The sequence below is a fragment of the Plasmodium gaboni genome, chromosome 8, assembly GCF_001602025.1.
Source record: "Plasmodium gaboni strain SY75 chromosome 8, whole genome shotgun sequence".
NCBI lineage: Eukaryota > Apicomplexa > Aconoidasida > Haemosporida > Plasmodiidae > Plasmodium > Plasmodium gaboni.
Genome location: NC_031488.1, coordinates 85,179 through 105,881, shown reverse-complemented (window position 1 = coordinate 105,881; position 20,703 = coordinate 85,179). Strand labels below are relative to the sequence as shown.

The 20,703-nt window shown below is 18.3% G+C and overlaps 7 protein-coding genes across 7 annotated transcripts in view; 3 read left to right on the top strand and 4 right to left on the bottom strand.

Moving 5' to 3' along the window:
• Nucleotides 1-1,714: 1,714 nt before the first annotated feature.
• PGSY75_0803300 (putative mitogen-activated protein kinase organizer 1) lies at nt 1,715-3,457 on the bottom strand (the record flags this gene model as incomplete). Its single annotated transcript, XM_018785171.1, has 7 exons — nt 1,715-2,160; nt 2,248-2,441; nt 2,534-2,687; nt 2,781-2,849; nt 2,986-3,051; nt 3,145-3,261; nt 3,406-3,457. The coding sequence occupies 7 exons, from the start codon at nt 3,455-3,457 to the stop codon at nt 1,715-1,717; spliced, it is 1,098 nt and encodes a 365-aa protein (XP_018642138.1).
• Nucleotides 3,458-4,965: 1,508 nt separating this feature from the next.
• PGSY75_0803200 (putative filament assembling protein) lies at nt 4,966-7,234 on the top strand (the record flags this gene model as incomplete). The annotated part of the gene is made up of 2 exons (XM_018785170.1): nt 4,966-6,786; nt 6,998-7,234. The coding sequence occupies 2 exons, from the start codon at nt 4,966-4,968 to the stop codon at nt 7,232-7,234; spliced, it is 2,058 nt and encodes a 685-aa protein (XP_018642137.1).
• Nucleotides 7,235-8,334: 1,100 nt separating this feature from the next.
• Nucleotides 8,335-11,634, top strand: PGSY75_0803100 (hypothetical protein; the record flags this gene model as incomplete). Its single annotated transcript, XM_018785169.1, has 1 exon — nt 8,335-11,634. The coding sequence occupies one exon, from the start codon at nt 8,335-8,337 to the stop codon at nt 11,632-11,634; it is 3,300 nt and encodes a 1,099-aa protein (XP_018642136.1).
• Nucleotides 11,635-12,261: 627 nt separating this feature from the next.
• PGSY75_0803000 (peptidyl-prolyl cis-trans isomerase) lies at nt 12,262-14,343 on the bottom strand (the record flags this gene model as incomplete). The annotated part of the gene is made up of 1 exon (XM_018785168.1): nt 12,262-14,343. The coding sequence occupies one exon, from the start codon at nt 14,341-14,343 to the stop codon at nt 12,262-12,264; it is 2,082 nt and encodes a 693-aa protein (XP_018642135.1).
• A 778-nt stretch (nt 14,344-15,121) lies between these two features.
• Nucleotides 15,122-15,647, top strand: PGSY75_0802900 (hypothetical protein; the record flags this gene model as incomplete). Its single annotated transcript, XM_018785167.1, has 2 exons — nt 15,122-15,443; nt 15,562-15,647. The coding sequence occupies 2 exons, from the start codon at nt 15,122-15,124 to the stop codon at nt 15,645-15,647; spliced, it is 408 nt and encodes a 135-aa protein (XP_018642134.1).
• Nucleotides 15,648-16,784: 1,137 nt separating this feature from the next.
• PGSY75_0802800 (putative serine/threonine protein phosphatase 2B catalytic subunit A) lies at nt 16,785-18,858 on the bottom strand (the record flags this gene model as incomplete). The annotated part of the gene is made up of 2 exons (XM_018785166.1): nt 16,785-18,458; nt 18,793-18,858. 2 exons carry the CDS (start codon nt 18,856-18,858, stop codon nt 16,785-16,787), a joined length of 1,740 nt encoding a protein of 579 aa, XP_018642133.1.
• A 1,679-nt stretch (nt 18,859-20,537) lies between these two features.
• The window catches only part of PGSY75_0802700 (hypothetical protein), a gene marked incomplete at both ends in the record, with an annotated part of 1,536 nt that continues 1,370 nt past the window's right edge, over nt 20,538-20,703 (bottom strand). Inside the window, one exon of the mRNA XM_018785165.1 lies at nt 20,538-20,633. Coding sequence (XP_018642132.1) covers nt 20,538-20,633 — 96 coding nt within the window.

Sequence of the window (20,703 nt, the reverse complement as noted above, 5' to 3'; positions counted from 1 at the left end):
ATGTATGTATGTATTTATTAATTTATTCTTTTATTCTATTTTTTATTTTTTATTATTTATTTTTTATTATATTATTATATTATTATTTTATTTTTTTTTTTTTTTTTGTGTTGTGTAAACTATAATAAATTAAAAATGGGACAAATTCTTATGATCTCAAAATTTTCATGTTTTATATATTCTCAAAGAAAATAAAAAATAAATATAAGAAGAAACAATAAATACATATTAATTTTATATAATAATATATTTCTAAATTTTCATGTTTTATATATTCTCAAAGAAAATAAAAAATAAATATAAGAAGAAACAATAAATACATATTAATTTTATATAATAATATATTTCTTTCCTTCATTAGATATTACTCATCTCCAATTAATGAGTGGCGATGATGATATAAAATCAGAAAGAAAATATTATGTACTACAAAATTGAAAAATATGAGGAACAAGTAAAATAAAATATAAAAAGTAAAAAATAAAAAGTAAAAAATAAATAATAAATAAATAAATAATAAATAATAAAAAATAAATAATAAATAATAAAAAATAAAAAATAGAATAAAAGAATAAATTAATAAATACATACATATATATATATATATATATATATATTCTTAATTATATAAAAAATTCTCTTATACAAAATACAATGAATAAACAAAATTATATCTAACTATATAAAATAATATATTTTTATTAGGAATATGTTAATTTCATATATATAAATAATTATTATAAATAAATATAAATATAATATATATATTTAATGATTAATACAAGTTATACAATGAACATGAAACACACAAAAAAAAAAAATATAATAACATTTCAAATATTAAGCACATTTGAAAAAAAATATTTAAATATATATTATATATTTCAGAATGGACAAGTTTTTAATCTCTCATTTTATTTTGTTTTTTTTATAAATGCAGATACTGCCAAGAAGCAAATAAATTATATATTATATATATATATATATATATATATATATATATTCTTTGCTTTTTTTTTTGTTTATACATGTAAAGACAAATTTATAGGTTTCTCCTTTTTCCCCTATATTATATGAAGGCATATTTTTTCTATGTGCATCTTAAAAATTATAAACACATATATATATATATATATATATATATTATATATATATTATATATATTATGTATTTTTTTTTTTTTCTCCATTTTCTTTCATGACTTGTAGTTTTTCTATAGATAAATAAAACAAAAAAATTTAGTGGCGAATACATAAAAGAATAGCTTATTTTATTATTATTTTTTTTTTTTTTATTTGAACAAGCTATAAAAATAAAGTATAAAGTAGCTATTTTTTTTTTTTTTTTTTCTTTTATTATCTGAACAGGTCATAATAATAATGAAAACTAGCTAATATGTTTATTTTTTTTTTATATGAACATGTCATAATAATAAAAAAAAAAAAAGTAGCTATTTGTTGTTATTATTATATATGAATGTATTATAAATATATAATTAAAATAAACTTTATTATTATTTAAAAAATGTTTTTTTTTTTTTTTGTTGTTGTTGTGTGTATATTTTTAGAACAAATAAAAAAAGAAAACCAAAAAAATTAAATACATATGAAAATATAGAAATATAAAAAAAATAAAAAATACAAACACATACATACATGCATATATATATGTACATATGTTACTTATAATTCTTTTGTGTAAACATTTGATAATGTTAATTGTAATATAACTGCAATATGTGTATGTTACCATCTATGTCACCACATACCAATTTATTATTAATATTTTGAAAATCTTGATCTGAAGAATCAATATATTTTTTTTTTTTTCCATAATATTTGTATTTATTTAAAATAGATTTATATTTTTCTCTATCGATATATGAATTTTCTGGGAGCATATTTTTATTAACATTTAAATAGTAGGTTGGCTTACCTATATTTAATTGAAAATAAGTATTTTTATAAATGTCAAGATCTTCTTCATACTCTAACTTTTCATAAAAAGTCGTGTTATTAATTGTATTACTTCTTACAATATCGTAAATTACTATTTCGTTTTTATGTGAACAGGAAAAAATATATTTATTCTTGGTGTCCAACTTGATATTCCTTCTGTGTTTGTTATTCACATCTCCTTTATATAACCCTAGAACGGTTCCTACAAAGTTATAAAAAAAAAAATATATATATGAATATGTATATATATATATATATATATATATATATTTATTTATTTATTTATTACCGCTATTTTTCTCCACCAGTTTTATAGTATTGTCTATCAAATTGACACAAAAATAATTCTTGTCATTTGTTATGTCAATACTTAAAATTGATGATTTCATATCATAATTCATAAATTTCCCCATCCTTAAGTCGTAAATTCTCAGTATATTATCAATGCTGCATGTGTATACTTCAAAATCGTCAACAATAAAACTGAAATAAGAGGAAAAAAAAAAAAAAAAAATATGCATATACATTTAAATTTGATAATATTCAATTATATAATTATTTATTTTTTTAATTACTCTGATATCCAATCTTTTGCTTCATTAAATATTTGTAATGGATTATTTTTTTTTTTGAAATCCCTTTCTCTAAAGTCATAAATATTAACGGCATTATTTTTACTGCAGAAGAGTAATTTTTCATTAGTACTTAATCTTATTACATTTATTTTGTCTACATAAAAAAGGAAATATGAATATTAATATATATATATATATATATATTGAAGTTTATAATGTATGAAAATATTTATTTTTTTTTTATAACCATTTACGTTAATCCTGTTCAATATCTTGTTTGACAGCGTATCCCACAAATAAACATATAAATCATTCCCTTAAAAAAAAAAATATAAATATATAAATATATAAATATATAAATATATATATATATATATATATATATATATATATATATATATAGTATTATATAATAAACATGTCATATATATATCATAGAAGCCCTTTCGTACCTGCTGAGAAAAATTTCGTGTTGTCACGAAAAAGAGCTATGTCATTTATTCCCTTTTTATGAACATCTAATAATATAAATATAATGAAAAAAATACATATACAAATAATATTATGATTAGATGAATTATTTTATTATCATAAAATTTTTATAATTATACCTTTATAACTGTTGATATGTAAATGAGTGTTTACATTCCATAGACATACTTTATTATCTAGGCTTGAACTAAGAATATAATTTTCATCATCGCTAAATATTATTTTTGTAATACAAGCTGAATAGAAAATAAAATATATATATATATATATTATAACTCTTTCTTATTTCATTTTCTCCACATAGAAAAAGAATTGATATAAGGATGAATATTAATTTTAATTACATATGAATTTTTAATATATAAGTATATTTTGTTTACCTTTGTGCTCTGATAATTTTCCTACAGTTTCTATATTGACGTTTAGATTCATGATAAAGATATTCTCCCCTTAAGAATAAAACATGACTAATAAAATGATTTTTTTACATTTATATTTGTTTTTTCATATATTTTGAGCCAATAAAATAAAAATAAAAAAAAATAATAATTATATATATATATATATATATATATAATTTTATTTATTTATTTATTATATTTATCTTAAATATAAGGTACAGGCTTATTTCTTATATAAATATAATTTGAAAAATTAACAACATTTTTTAAAGTATTTTAAAAGATTTAAGGCTATCTTTTTATCAGAGAAATTTAAAAAAAAAAAAAAAAAAAAAAAAGAAAAAAAAGATAGTATATATATATACTCTGATCCTATGTCATATGTACCTTTTTATATGAATATGTCATCATTTTACTTTAAGAAGATATTAATAAAATATACATTTTAAAAAATATATAATATATATATTTATGTATGTATGTATGTACGTATGTGTGGATTTACTAATTAATATTTTTATATTTATTTTTTTAAATGTGGTTGTAGGGTTTAAATAAGTGAACTCTTCATCTTCATAAAATGAAAAAAAAAATATATATATATATATAATATATAATATACACTTTGTAAGATCTTATAAATGCACCATATCTGCAGACAGTATTAGAAATATGTATTTTTTTTTTTTTTTTTTTTATTAAATAGTAAGAATGATGTGAAAAAGAAAAATAAAATACAATATGTTAAAAAAATATATTCTCATTATTATATGTATATAATAAGTATATTATCTCCTTATGGGTAACATATATATATATATATATATATATTTTTTTTTTTTTTTTTTTTTAAATGAATGAAAATATTCTCTTGAATAAATTTTATTCAAAACATAAATGTTATATATATATAATACGTATTTATTTTCTCCTTATTTTTGTATATTTAATGATATTATAAATATTTATATTAGATATATATCATTTTGATTGATATATTTAATATATTACATTATATATATGTTTTATAATTTATATTTTATTTTATTTTATTTTTTTTTTTTGTTGTAAATGTGTACCACCCACATGGTATATACAGGACGATATAACTTTTTTTTATTATATCATTATTAAAGAATGAGTTTAAAGGTTTAATTTTTTTTTTCACATATTAAAAATATATATATATATATATATATATATATATGTAGTCATCTATTATTATGATTATATATCTGTATATAATTTAAAAAAAAAAAAAAAAAGCATATCTTATTCATGCCTTTTCACTTCATATAATTCTTTCCTTTTTTTTTTTTTTTTTTTTGTGTTGTTTATTATAATAATATTTTTGAAACCCTTGGAATGTGTTTATATCTCGGTTATACATTTTATTATAAACTTTTTTTACTATAGACACTTGATAATATATTTTTTATGGTATCACATATATAATTAAAGACATATATATATATATATATATATATATGTGTATATATATATATAGATTATTATATTTGTATAGTATATTCTCATATAATGTTTTATAATAAAGAGAATCACAATAATAATAATAAAAAAAATCCAGAGACTTTTAAGAAAAGGGACGATAATTTCTCGACATATAAAGAAAGCATATACAGTTTCAATAATAGCAATTCATCATCTTGTGAAGAAAAAAAAGATAATATAAATAATAAAAGTAATATAAATTATTTTGTATATACTTCTGAATTTGAAGAACTATATAAAGATAAAGCTAAAGATTTTTTAGGAGATATAAATAATACATATAATAAACAAAAAAAAGAAAATTCGTTTTATAGAAACAATAGTAACCTTTCTCAAAATACTGAAGAATATAGCAGTAATAATTTTTCAACTGGTCATAAAATAAATATTGAAAAGAAAATTTTTTATAAGAAGAAAAAATCAACAAAGGATAATAAAAAAAATAAGGAAATTAATAATCAATATATAAAGGATAAAGGTGAATTGTATAAGGATCATAAGTTAAACAATAAGAGTAATCATAAACATATAAAAGAAGAAAAAAAAGAAAAGGAACAAGTACAAGCAGATATAGATATAGATAGAGATAGAGATATAGATAGAGACGTAGACGTAGACGCAGACGTAGAGTTAGAAGAAGAAAAGGGAACAGGAAGACCAGAACAGATATATCCAAAAAATATAGAATTTAAAGAAAAAAAACAACAAACTAAAAAACAAAAACAATTACAAGAACAAAATTATTCAAAACCATATAATTTTTCATACGAATTAGAAAATAATTTGTTTGAAAAAAATATGAATAATTCTCTTAACCTCACAAGAAATAATATAATGAATTTTTGTGACTACAATAAAATGAATAATATGAATAATTTGAATAATATGAATAATTTGAATAATTTAAATAATTTGAATAATATAAATAGTGTGAATAATTTAAATAATTTGAATAATATAAATAGTGTGAATAATACGACCAATTTAAACCATATGAATAATATTAGCAATTTAAATCATATGAGTGATACAAATAATGTGAATAATATGAACAATGTTCATAGCTCACATTATAATAACCCATCTACACATCCTAGCAACATTAAACATATGAACAGTATGAATAACCTACGAAATAATAATGATATTATTTTTAATGATGAAGATATATTTTTTAATTCTAAAAGAATAGGCATGGATAAAGGATCAAATGTTAAAAAGACAAATCTTATATATAATTCAAAGAAAAAGAACACGATGAATCTTGAAAAAAATGAGAGTATAATATTTAATCATGGTTTTAAGAACCCTGTTGATATTAATGAGAAATGTATAAACAACAATACTAAGATAAAAATAAAAAGATTATGTGAAAAAATTGAAGGATTTGAAAAAGAAATAAAGAATGAAATTCTCCAAAAAAAAAATGTAGAAAAAGAAAAAATTTATATTATTAGAGAAGCTATAAATAAACTTGAAAAAAATCTAAATAATGAAATCAAAAAAAGAATAGAACATAATAGAAATATTCAAAATATATTTTCATCTGAAATTTTAAAAGTACAAGAAAAAATAGAAAATGTTGTACACGATAAAGTAAATGAAATAGAAAATGCTATAAAAGTTTTAAATGATAAAATTAATACTATTAGTTCTAATATAGAAAATGAAAAAGTTAAATGTATTCAATCATTAGAAAAAAAAAATAATCATATTGCACAAGAATTTGCAGTGCTCCAGTCAAACTTTCAACAAGAAAAGGTTCATAACAAGGAGAAAGAAAATAATATTTGTAAAAAGTTGGAAGACATTGAAAAGAAAAACGAGGAAAAAATAAATACAGAGAAGGTAACAAATAAATAAATAAATATATATATATATATATGTATGTATGATAAATATTCCTTTGTGGTTTATCTGTGTGTGTAAATATAAACATTTTTTTTTTTTTTTTTTTTTTTTATAATCAACATATATGGGCAGTTATATATATATATATATATATATATATATATTTATATATATTTATATTTATTCATTTATATATTTAATTTTTTAGAATATACGGGATAGTAAGTACCAAGAAATTATATCATACATAGAAGAAATAAAACGAGAGAAGAAAGGAAAAAATGAGAACTTTCAAAATTTTGTGCTAGAAGAAATAGCAACAATAAAAAATGGATTAATTATGGAATCGCAAGCAAGAGAAGCAGCAGATGATGATATTGTTCAGGCAGTAAATCATTACACAAAGGCATTACAAGATTCGTTAAGACTAATAAATTCTAACTAATATATAAATAAATAAATATATATATATAATATTATATGTATATATTTTTTATTATTTTTTATTTTTTTTTTCTTGTCCGCTCTTAACATTCATAAAAAAAAAAAAAATATTTGTATCTTTTGAAATAAAAAGAATAATATATTATATAAATAAATAAATATATATATATATATATATATATTATTAACAAAATATTAAATATAGTTTTATCTTATGTTATTTTTTTTTGAAGTGTTGCAAAAATTATTATATGCTTAAAAGAATAATATATACAACTAGAGCATATATTATATCATATATATAATAAATACATGTATATATCATATATTTTTTATTTTATTTTTTTGTTGTTATTTTATTTTTTTAGTATATATAAATATATTATATATAAATATATATATATATAAACTAAATTCTTTTGATTTTTATATATTAAAAATTAATTGTAGTTAAATTGAAAAGAAGTGCATAAAATTAAATGTTATAATATATATATTTTAAATGTGACATTGTATTGATATTAATTAATTGTATGTATGGAGGAAAAACAAAAATTATTCTGCTTATTTTTTTATATGGAACATTAATAGAAATAAATATATTATAATATAATATATTTATATATCCTTTTAATTACAAGAAATTTATATTTTAATTAATAAACCTTATAGTATACTCTAAGATAAATAGATAAAATTAAATATATAGAGAGAATTAATATATATATATATATAATATATATATGTATATATTTTTATTTTTATTTTTATTTTTTTATTTTTTGGATGTTTGAAAAAAAAACATTTTGTTGTAATATTATAATAATTAACTGATTAATAAAAAATTAAATAATTACAAAAAATCGTATGGCACGACAGTCACTTTTATTTTTTCTATTACAATATAAATATATATATATAATATATATAATATATTATAACCTTGTTAATATAATTATGAAATATATAAAATCAAATACAAACCATATACAAATAAATAAAATCAAATAATATATTTAACTCTCCTTAGATATATATAATTCTTTTAAAGGTTTCTATATATATATATATAATAATATTAAGATTATAGAACCTTTAAAAATGGAGAGTTGTGATGATGATATAAGAATAAGAAATAAAAAAAGAAAAACAAAAAAATTGAAGAATGTTAAGGAATCATTAAGTTTGTATGAATCAAACGATAAGAAGAATATTTTATCCATCAAAAATAAGAAACTGTTGAAAAATAAAAAGAATAAAAAAAACAAAATGGTAATTAAAATTAAAAATAAAAAGGACAATGATGATAGTAGTATAGTAAAAAGAATGATGAAAAATATGACTATCTCATCTGATGATAAATACCAGGAGGATATAACAAATTTAAATATTAAAAAAAAAACCAAAAAATCAAAAATATCAAAAAAATTAAAAAATTCTATGAAAGACATAATGGTCAAAAAGAATAAAAAAAAAAAAAAAAATAATAATAAAAATGATAATAATTATGTCAATGCACTTGTCGATGAGGATGAAATAATAACAGACAACGAAGAAAGGATTATGGAACGCATTGAGAATGACCATGTGTCATATATAAATGATAAGAATGATGAAGAATATTCATCTGTAAACTTTATGAAATTTTTAGAAAATTCTAATGATAAAGAGAAGGAATTAAATAAAAATAAAAATAAAAAGAAGAAAAAAAAATTGAGCCATGATAATAATAATAATAATAATAATAATATTCATTATGGTGACGACGATGATGATCATCACGTTGATGATGATGATGACGTTCATGACTCGTATCAATACTACTCATTAAAAGACGATATGTATAAACTAAACAAAGAAAACAAAGAAAAAATAGAATTGACCGACTTAATTTATTCAAATGATAACTTCTTTGGTCAAGGCCTACAAAAAGATCTAAATTTTTTAGAGAACGAACAAAATAAGAAGAAAGGAAAGAAACACCTATCCTTTATAGAAGAACAAAAGTTTAATACTACACTAGGATATGTTCAGAATGTAAAATTATTAAATAAAATGAACAAGGCATATAATATAATACAAAATTCTAGCAAGGTCGAATTTGGAAGACAAAAGGAAAAAAAAGGAAATCAAGGTGACGAATTTTTAAACAAGAAATTAATTAAGAGGTTTTTAAAAAGAAAAGAAAAGATACAGAGTGAAATATATGATGATGATAATAATAATAATAAAAATAATGTTGAAAATAATAATAACAATGATGATAATATTATTCATAATAATAATAATAATATGTTAGAGATGCACATGGTTGATAAGAGCCATTTAAATAACTACGATGAACAAACCAATGTTTATAATCAAAATAAAGAGAAAATAATAAAGAGAGATCATAAGAATGAAGAAGAATTTAATATATATAATTTTGAGGAAGAAATGAAAATGAATTTAATTAAATCTAAAATGTTACACATATCAGAAGATCTATTAAGAACTGAGAAAGAAAAGAAACGAGAAGAAATAAAAAAGATTGCTCAATTAAAACTTTTATTATCAATAGAAAATAGAAAGAATCGTTATAGAAAAAAAATAAAATCTAAATCTTATAGAAAATATTTAAGAATTAAAGAAAAAAAAGAAGAAGGAAAAATTATGAAGAAATTATATAATGAACATCCAGATATGATTAAAGATATAATTAACTATGAGAAAGAATATGCTGAAAAAAGAAATTTAATAAATAATATAAAAAAAAAAAAAACTATAAAAACACTTAATCGTTATAAAAATGAACAACTCAGAAAAGAAATCTTAAAAAGTATACAAAATGATAAAGAAGAAAAAAATATGTTAAAGAAAATTATAGAAAAAACAGTTTTGAATGAACAAACAAATGAAGATAATAATATTATACATGATGATGATATTATGTCAGAAGATAGTGATGAAATATCTTCAAATGATGATGATCAAATAAATCATTCTGATACATATTCAAATGAAAATATAAAAAATCATGACGATATGGATGATAAAAAGAGAAAAAATAAAATATATGATGAATTTAAAAAAAGAAATTTGTTAAGATTCTCATTTGTTAGGAATGCCGAAGAAAATAAACAAAATGAGGAAAAGTATAATAGGAGAAAAGATATATTAAAAAAATTCGAAAATAAAAATAAAAATAAAAATAATATGGATAATATATATGATGATGATGATGAAGAAGAAGATAATTCTTTGGCTTCCTTTTCTTCAGATGAATTAGTGAAGAATGATGAGGAGAGCCACATTTTATTCTCTAAAAATAAACTTTCTGATTTTAGTCATAAAGAATTATTGAAAGCTAAAAAGGAATTAAAAAATGACATTGATTTTTTAAATAGTTTGAAGAAGACAAATATATTGCATATTGATGATGTAAAAGATGATGTAAGAGATGATGTAAATGATGATGTAAAAGATGATGTAAAAGATGATGTAAATGGTGATGTAAATGATGATGTAAATGATGATGTAAATGATGATGTAAATGATGATATAAATGATGATGTAAATGATGATATAAATGATGATATAAATGATCATATTAATAATCATATTAATAATCATAATAATAATCATATTAATGGTGATGTTATGAATGATTCTATAAGTGCTGATAGTCATTTAAGTCCTAGTGAATATAAAAAAAATGATGTCAAGGATAAAGAAGATATAAAAGGTTCTAGCAAGACAAAAAAGAAGAAATCTGAAAATAATCGTACTACTACTATTAATAATAATAATAATTTAGATGGAGAGGGGGGTGGAAAAAAAAAAAATAATAAAGTCATAGAAAATAGTTTGAAAAATATTAATAAAGTTAATAATGAAGAGATTTTAGAATCCTATTGTGAAAAAATGAATGTATATAACTTTGAAAATAATGTATATGAAGATTATATAAATCCTAAGAATGATGATATAAAAGAAGATGAAGAACTATATGAATTAAGTGATGATGAAAAAATAAAAGATATTGAAGTTAATAACAAAGAATGGTGTAATTATAATACATTATTAGAATTAGAAAAAAATAAAATAATGAAAGAAAAAGAAATTATTGAAAACAAAAAAAATAAACCATTACATACAATAACACTTTATAATAAAAAAGATAAAAAATTTGATAAGTATTATGTAGACAAAATACCATATCCATATGATAAACATGGATATGAAAAAACATTAAATATAAATATTAATAAAGAAATTAATGATTTATCAGCATATAAACAATTGATAACACCACAATATTCAAACAAAGTAGGAAATGTAATTTCGCCATTAGTTAAAAATCCATTTGAATTGGCCAATATATTTACATTAAAAAGAAAAAATCAAAAATCAAAATTGTAGATTTTTTTTTTTAATATATAGTAAACATATATTTAATATATAGTAAACATATATTTAATATATAGTAAACATATATTTAATATATAGTAAACTTATATTTAATATATATTTAATTTGTTTTTCTTTATATATATATATATATATATATATGGATCCATACAGCTACATATCAAAAAAATTAAAAAATTAAAAGATATGATATATTTATATTTATTTATTTTTTTGTAACCTGACATATAACAATATTATATAACTTGAAATTTATTTTTAAGCTTCTTTTATTTTGAGTTTATATATGTAGAAATCAAAAAAAAAAAAAAAAAAAATACATAAATATTTTAACATATATATATATATATATATATATATATATATATATATATTTGTTTATTTATTTATACCTTTTTTATTTAATCCAAAAATTATATATTACTTTAATATTTATTTAAAGGAATAAAAAAATTAAACATATATATCATTATAAAAAAAAAGAAAAAAAAAAAAAAAAATGTTTCATACGTTTTAGGTGAAATAATATATAATTATATATGCACTCTCTTAAATATGTGTAAGAATATATAATATATATATAAATATATATATATATATATATATATTTTTTTTTTTTTATGATGGATTTTCAAGCTGCTTTCTAATTTCGAGTGTATGCTTATTAAAATATCGATCTAACTTTTTATTATATATTTTATTTCTTTGATTAATATAATTTTTGAAGATTCCTTCTTTTTCTTTTCTCTTCCTACTAATTTTACTTCTTAACTCTTCTTGTTTCTTACAGAATTCTACAACTTTATTTTTGTCATATTCATTACCTTTTGTATTTTCATGATTTAATAAATTAATATTATAGAAATTTGATCCATATATTTTTTTTTTCTCATCATATATTTTTCTGTTGATTGAGAAATTAAATTTTATTTTTTTGTATAAATTTGTATCATTATCTAGTTGGTAAGTATCGTCTTTTTTCTTATTTTTTTTAAGCATTATTTTTTTAACATTAAATGCGCTAATATTATAGAGTTTATCTCGTTTGTAATTATTATTACCATCATCATATGTATTATTATTATCATCAATATGTGTATTATTATTATCATCATCATATATATTATTATTATTATTATTATTTCCATCAATGTGTGTATTATTATTTGTTTTTCCCCTTGCAGTATTTATAATATCCTCCTTCTGTTCATCTAATATACTTCCTGTTTCTTGTTGGGCCCCTTTCTGTTTTACTCCTTTAGAATGCACATCTGTTATATTAACATTTTTCTCATATTTATATTTCATGTACTCATCAAAACGATGAGTGCTTGCTAGACCTATCCTCTCATGCATTTTTTCTTTTTTAATTTCCATATGATTAAACATTTTAGATTGGTTGATTTTCATTTGTATGTTTAATAACTTCCTTTCTCTGTCTGTCATCTGTTTGTTAAGATGATTTTCATGATTATGAAATGATGACAGTTGATACATTTGTGACATAGAACAATCTAAGTGTTTTTGATTTTTATTATAATTTTTATCATTCTCTTTAAACGATTTATAATTTTGAAGATCCTTTTGTTCTTTATCAAAATAATCACTCTTGACATTATCATTCTGAAGAGTATCATCATTCTGAAGAGTATAATCATTCTGAAGATTATCATCATTCTGAAGAGTATCATCTTTTTCGTTTTTATTTTTTTTTTTTTTTTCCATTAAATTGTTATCATTTTTAATATGATCATCTATTTGTTGAAATATTTTATTTAATAATATAATTCCTCTTTGTTTCTCATTAATATGTTCATTGTTAAAATTGTCATAGGATTTTTTTTTTATAGTATAATCGTCATAAGAATGGTTATATGTATGTTGTTCATATATAAAATTATTATCATTATTATTGTCTACATTAGCTATATCATTTTGTGCAGATTGCTTGGCTGACATTTCAAACATCTGATTAATATACATTTGCCTTGACGAAATTTTTTCTTTTTTAAAAAATGATTCATTTACTTCATTACAGTCAGATATATACAAATGAACCTTTGGAGTTCCATTGTTATAAGTAGGCAACATTTCTATAGCTCTTAATATATGCATATTTTTTATAACTTGACCTATGATAATATTTTTATTATTATATGAATATGTTTTATTTAGAGTTATTTTAAATATGGATGAATATTTTTTATCTTCAATTTGTATCATGGTTAATAAACCTGCACATGTATGTTTTCTCTTACTATATTCTTTATTATAATAATTTCCATATATACATTCTACTTTTTCATATTTATTTGTTTTATTCTTTTTCATTTTATTTTTTAAAGAATTATATATATTATCTATAGAATTACAATCATCATAATTATCATAATTATCATCATTATTATTATTATTTATATTATTCTTATTATAATATGATTCATTATCATTTATATTTATTTTATTTCTTAAATATCCAGTCTTTATACATTTTCCTTTTTTTATTTTCTCGATCATACAATTTTTATAACTTAAAATCTCATTAGAATATATACTATGATAGTCTTGACCCTTACATAAATTTAAAAAATTATTAACTGATTTTTTTATTTCTTCATCATTAAATAATTCAAAATAAACCTTGCCAAGCGTAATACGATTGATACTAAATTCGAGAAAAACATACTTCTTCTTTTTCATTCTTAAAAATATAAATAAAAAAAAAAAAAAAAAATATATATATATATATATATATATATATATATATAATATTTATGTATTTATTTTTTTATTTTTACCAAAAAAAAAAAAAGTAGTCATTACATTTTAAATATATTTTTTTTTTAACATTTTTTACTGGTCATGTTTCAATAAAATAAATAATTATATATATATATATATATATTATATGTTGACCCTGCTTATAAAAAAATATAATTAAATATAATTTTTTTAATTATTAAATTATATATAAGAAATAAAGTTAACAATAATTAAATTATAAAATATATATATATATATATAATATTTTTATTATTTATTTTATTATTATTTTTTTTTTGTATACATATCAGAATATGTATGGTATAAGATATAAGAGCAGTAGGTGAAAACGATAGTAAATATAAAATAAAAAAAAAAAAAAAATATATATATATATATATATATATTACATATTGTCATTCTATGTGTATTATAATATATATATTATATTTTATATTTTATATATTTTTTATTTTTTTTTTTTATTTCTTAATAACCATCACAGGGAAAGAAAAACATAATTTAAAAAGCGTTTGCACAGTAGAAGAATAAAAGGACAACATAAAAAAAAAAAAAAAAAAAAAAAAAAATATATATATATATACATATTTACATATATATATATATTTTTATTTATATAATTTCTTATTGTTGTATTTATTTTGCTTATTATAAACTTGATGTTCATTACGTATTTTTTTCCTTTTAAAATATCATGGAAATTCAAAAGAGATATGAATACTCACCACTTGAAGAAATATTTTTTTCAAGGAAAATAAAAAATATACAATTTTATGAAGATATAGAAGAAGATAATAAAAATAAAATAAATGCAAATAGAAATATTAACAAAATAAAAGATGAACTATTAAATACTAACATCTCTTTAGACACTTGTCAAAAACTTAAGGATTATTATTTCAATACAAAAAATAAAAAAAATATACAAAACTATTTTTTCTTCTATGATTATAGAAAGTGTATACATAACGTAGATGGAAAAATATATATACAAAATAATCCATTCAGCATATTAAGTTAGTCACACATATATATAAATATATAAATATATATATATATATATATAACATACCAGTATTTATATTTTCATATAAATATATCTTCATATACACATATTTATATTTATATTTATAGGTGATAATAAAAAACGTGATGATAGGTTAAATAAAAATATAAAAGTGGAAAATTACAACACATTTGCATATGCATATAATATATAGATATTATATATATGATGCTGTTTTTATAATGTAAGATTAATTGAATATACAATAATTTCATTATCCTTTAATAGTCTTGCAAATTATATATATATATATATATATACATATATATATTTTTTATTTTTTTGTACAATATTTATATAATTAATTTTTTTCTTAAGATGGTTTTTTTTTTTTTTTTTTTTTTTTTATTATTTTATTTTTGTCATACGTTTAGACATTAAAAAAAAAATTAAACGTATTTTTATTTATATATTAAAAATATTATAAAAATATAACCAGAAAAAAAAAAAAAAAAAATTGATACATAATTTTTATATTATATCTAATTTATAAGCATTATAATTTGAAGAAATATATGTATAAAAAAAAATATATATATATATATATATATTAATAAATATATATATATGCTTAATAAGTCGTTAATAAAGTTTTATACATATAAATATGAATAACATAATATATATACACATAAGTAGATTATAAAAGGCAAAATATAATATATATTTTATATATATGTTCTATGTACACATTAAAAACTATTTTATAAACTTTCTTTTTATATTTTAATTAAAAAATTATTATATGTAAATAAAAATATATATATATATATATATATATATATTATATTATCATAAGTGGATTGCCACATAAAAAGAAATGAATATTAAAAAAAATATATATATATATTTTAAAAATGCAATAATTATATGTATATATATATATATATGTTGTATTTGTGGGGAGTTGCATATACCATATATATTTATGTGTATTAAAATAATATTGGTATTTAATTTGATTTTATTTGATTTATTTTTTATTTTTTTGTACACATGCATTTTATATATGACCAAATGGAAAAAAAAAGAAAATAAATAAACAAATAAAATAAGACATACACATATATATATATATATATATATATATATATATGTATACAAATTGTATTGTATATTCTTCTATTTCTATGTAATATGATTTTCTTATTTTATCATATTTTTTTACATTTTATTTGTGAATACTCATTTATCAGTCCATCCACACAAACATATTAATTCATTCATTTATTTTTTATTTTTTTTATTATTTTTATTTTTTTATTATTTTTATTTTTTTTTTTTTTTTCCTTTATTCGTTGGATGGCCTCTTTTCATTAATACTATCAATTTCTTTAACCTTTGTAAATTTTTCGAGCTCATTTTCTAATCCCTCTTTTCCACTTAATAATAACCCTACAGGTATTCTATAACCAGGACTACATCCTTTTAGTTGCACAATCAATTCATTTTCTTTCCTCAAGGTTCTAAAAACTCTCATTAGTCTTCCTACAGATTGCACTTTTTTTCTTAGAGTATCCGTTCTTTCTTTAGATACTTGTCCTTCATCTTTCTTTTCTCTTTCATCATCATCATCATTATTATTATTATTTTTGAAGAATGCATTTTCTTCATTATAATTATTTTGTCCTTCTGAAAGATCATATGATTGATTATTATCTTGTGCATTATAATTTGATGGTATTTTATTTTTTCTGTCTTTATCTTTTTTATGACCATCATAAGTAATATCATCAAAATTGTTGTTATTATTACTGTCATTTGTATATTGATCATTGTCTTGATATTCTACATTATCCTCGTTGTTATTAATATTCATGTCATTCATTCTTTTATTATTCTCTTCAATATAATTTAAAATTTGTATTACTTCTTTAGGTAATACAATGTCGTTTATACCTTCATCAGTATCATTCATACTACAATTTAAAAGAGAATATAACATCTCTGTAACTTTTTCACTTACAAAGGGTAAAGACCACGTAAATAAATTCATAAAATTAGGTAAGTGATAAGGATGAGGTGAAAAACTAAACTGTTGTATATTTAATGTGTTACTATCAAATTTTAAAACTGCACCTTTGTTGTTATATACATCACAATAATTAGGTGCTGAAAATATAGTTATAACTATTGGAAATCCAGTCTTTAAATTTGTCTGATGCATTTTGTATCCTTCAAGTTGAGCTTCATGAGCTCTTATTATTGATAATAATCCATTTTTTTCTAAAAATGTTGTAGCTGCGTTGTAACCAAAAAAATAACTACAGCCTCTTATGTCATTAGGAAAATATGATTCAGTTTGTATAGTATGTTCTTCTTTATCTTCATCAATAGGATCTGACCATAATATGTCACAGAAAATTCCTGAACGAGGTGGTTCTTGAAATCTAGTAAATGAACATATTTGATTCAATAATATTAAATCAGGAGATAAACCACCATGCACCCCTAAAAATTTACCATTGATTACAGCTGATAAAGGTATCGTATCAAAAGATTCCATAAAAGCATAATATACTACTATATCATATTTATATTCACATTCATCTCTAAAATTAAAAAATGTTGTCATTTGACGACATTCATGATTTCCTCGTATTAACCATATACGATCAGGGAAATTTATTTTTAATGCATATAATAATAATAATACTTCTATACTAAAAGAACCTCTATCTACATAATCTCCTAAAAATAAAAATTGAGTATGGTCAGGATTACCTCCTACTTCCAATAATTTTAATAAATCATAATATTGACCATGAATATCTCCAACTATTGTTATTGGGTCCTTTAATCTTAATAAATTCGGTTCATTGCTTACTATATCTATCACTTTTTTAATTATATCTAAACAATCTTCTTTCCTAATACGTCCCTCCTTTTTTAAATGATCTCTTAGAGCTTTATAATCTGGTGGTTCTTCCGTTCCGTTTGGATATAGCAGTTCTAAGCTTAACGGCTAAATAAAAAAATAAAAAATAAAAAAATAAAATAAAAAAAATAAAAAATAAAAAAAAAATAATAAAAGTAATATGAACAAAATTAACAAAATTAACAAAATTATGAATTGTTCATAATTTATCTTTTTTTTTAATATATTTTGGCTAGCTAGTATATGAAATGTAAATAAATAAATAAATATAAATATATATATATATATATATGTGTTCCAAATTACAAATGTATATTATATATTTATGAAAATGTTAAAGTTATAAATATAAAATAAAAACCAAAATTAGACATAAATATTCATAATGATAGATAAAATTCTCAATGAGTATTCTTCTTACTTTTGCTGGTGGAGGCTCAACATCCTTCACTTGTCTATCATTCTTTGGATCAGGCAGTGGTTCCATAATTTTGTTTATATATATATGTATATTTATTTATAGATAATTATATTTACTTTCTTTTTAAATGGTTTATTTTTTTAATTATTCAAAAAAGAAAAAGAAAAATAAATAAATAAATTAATAAAAAAAAAAAAAAAAAAGAAAACACTTATTAATCTTTCCTTTTATTTTTTACATTATTAATAAGAAGTTTTTTTTTTTTTTTGTTTAATAAAAAAAGACGTATATATTGAATTCAAGACTAATGACAAATGCATTTTAGTGAAATTATAGAACGGAACATCAAAGAAATATAAAAATTTTTGACAAAAATAAATTAAAATAAATGTAATAAAAAAAATATATATGTATGTAAAAATGGGTATTTATATAAAATATATAATTAATTGTAATATATATAAATGCACATATAGTACTTGCAATCTGAAAAAAAAAAATATATATATATATATATATATATATATTATATATGTATATGTTCCATTTTTTTTTTTTTTTTTTTTTTTTAAATTATATCTTTGTATTATATATATATATAATATATATATATATATATATTTTCACATTATATACTTCTTATATAATATATTTATACATATATATATATTTTTGTAAAAAAAAAAAAAAATTGCACAAATATGAATATTCATGTGTGTGCGCATGTTGTTAGACCATTATATATATAAAGTGTACAAAAAAAAAAAAAAAAAAAAAATTATGGAATATAACATGTAAATGATATATAAAAAAATAAAAAAATTGAAAATCGTATATTTATAAAATATACAATTTATCATAATTTTTTATATGTGATGTAATTATTTGTAAATAATACTTAGTATTATACAATTCAGACATGAAATTTTAGTATTGTTAAAAGGAACACAGAAAAATTAAATAGACTAAATATATATAAATAATTTATATTTTGATATATTTTCGTGTCCATAACACACAGAAAAATTAAATAGACTAAATATATATAAATAATTTATATTTTGATATATTTTCGTGTCCATAAGGCTTTTTTATAAAAAGATTCTTATAAAAAAAAAAAAAAAGAAAAAAAGAAAAAAAAAAAAAAAAAACGTGACCTAAAGTCATTCTTTAACTTCATAAAAGGTATATAAGAACAATAAGATGAATATATATATATGAATATATATTTTTATATACTTTCTCTTTTTTTTTTTTTTTTATATATTAAAACATATGATCAATTATATTTTTCCATATTTATATTTTAGTAGTACATTTAAAAGTTCGTATAAAAATAATTTAAAAAAAATATATTTTATGTGTTCTTATTATACAAATACATACACATACATATATTAAAATATGTATTATTAGTATTGCATTGATTAGGAACTTACAAATGTATTTTATTCTATGTACTTTTATTTTAATTATATAACTTAATATTTATAATAATTTTCAATTTCTTTAATTTATCATACAACATGATCATTTTTGAAAATAAAATAATAACTATACATAACATGCATACATATGTATATATATATGTATTTATATATATGTTAGATAATAATAACTGTAAATGTACATAAAAAAAAATTATCATGTAACTCTCATAAGATTTGATTAAACGTTTTAATATATATGATGTATTTTCTATACACCTATATATCTTAAAAAAGACAGCATAATAATAACATTCTTCAAATGTGTAAACAAATACTTTTTATTCTGTTCATATTCTTTTCAAGTTTTCGAACCAGTCTCATTGCTTCTGGGTTTTGGACAAATAAATAAACCTATCATTTATGTATGAAATGAAAATTAAATAATTATACATATATATATATATATATATTTATTTATTTA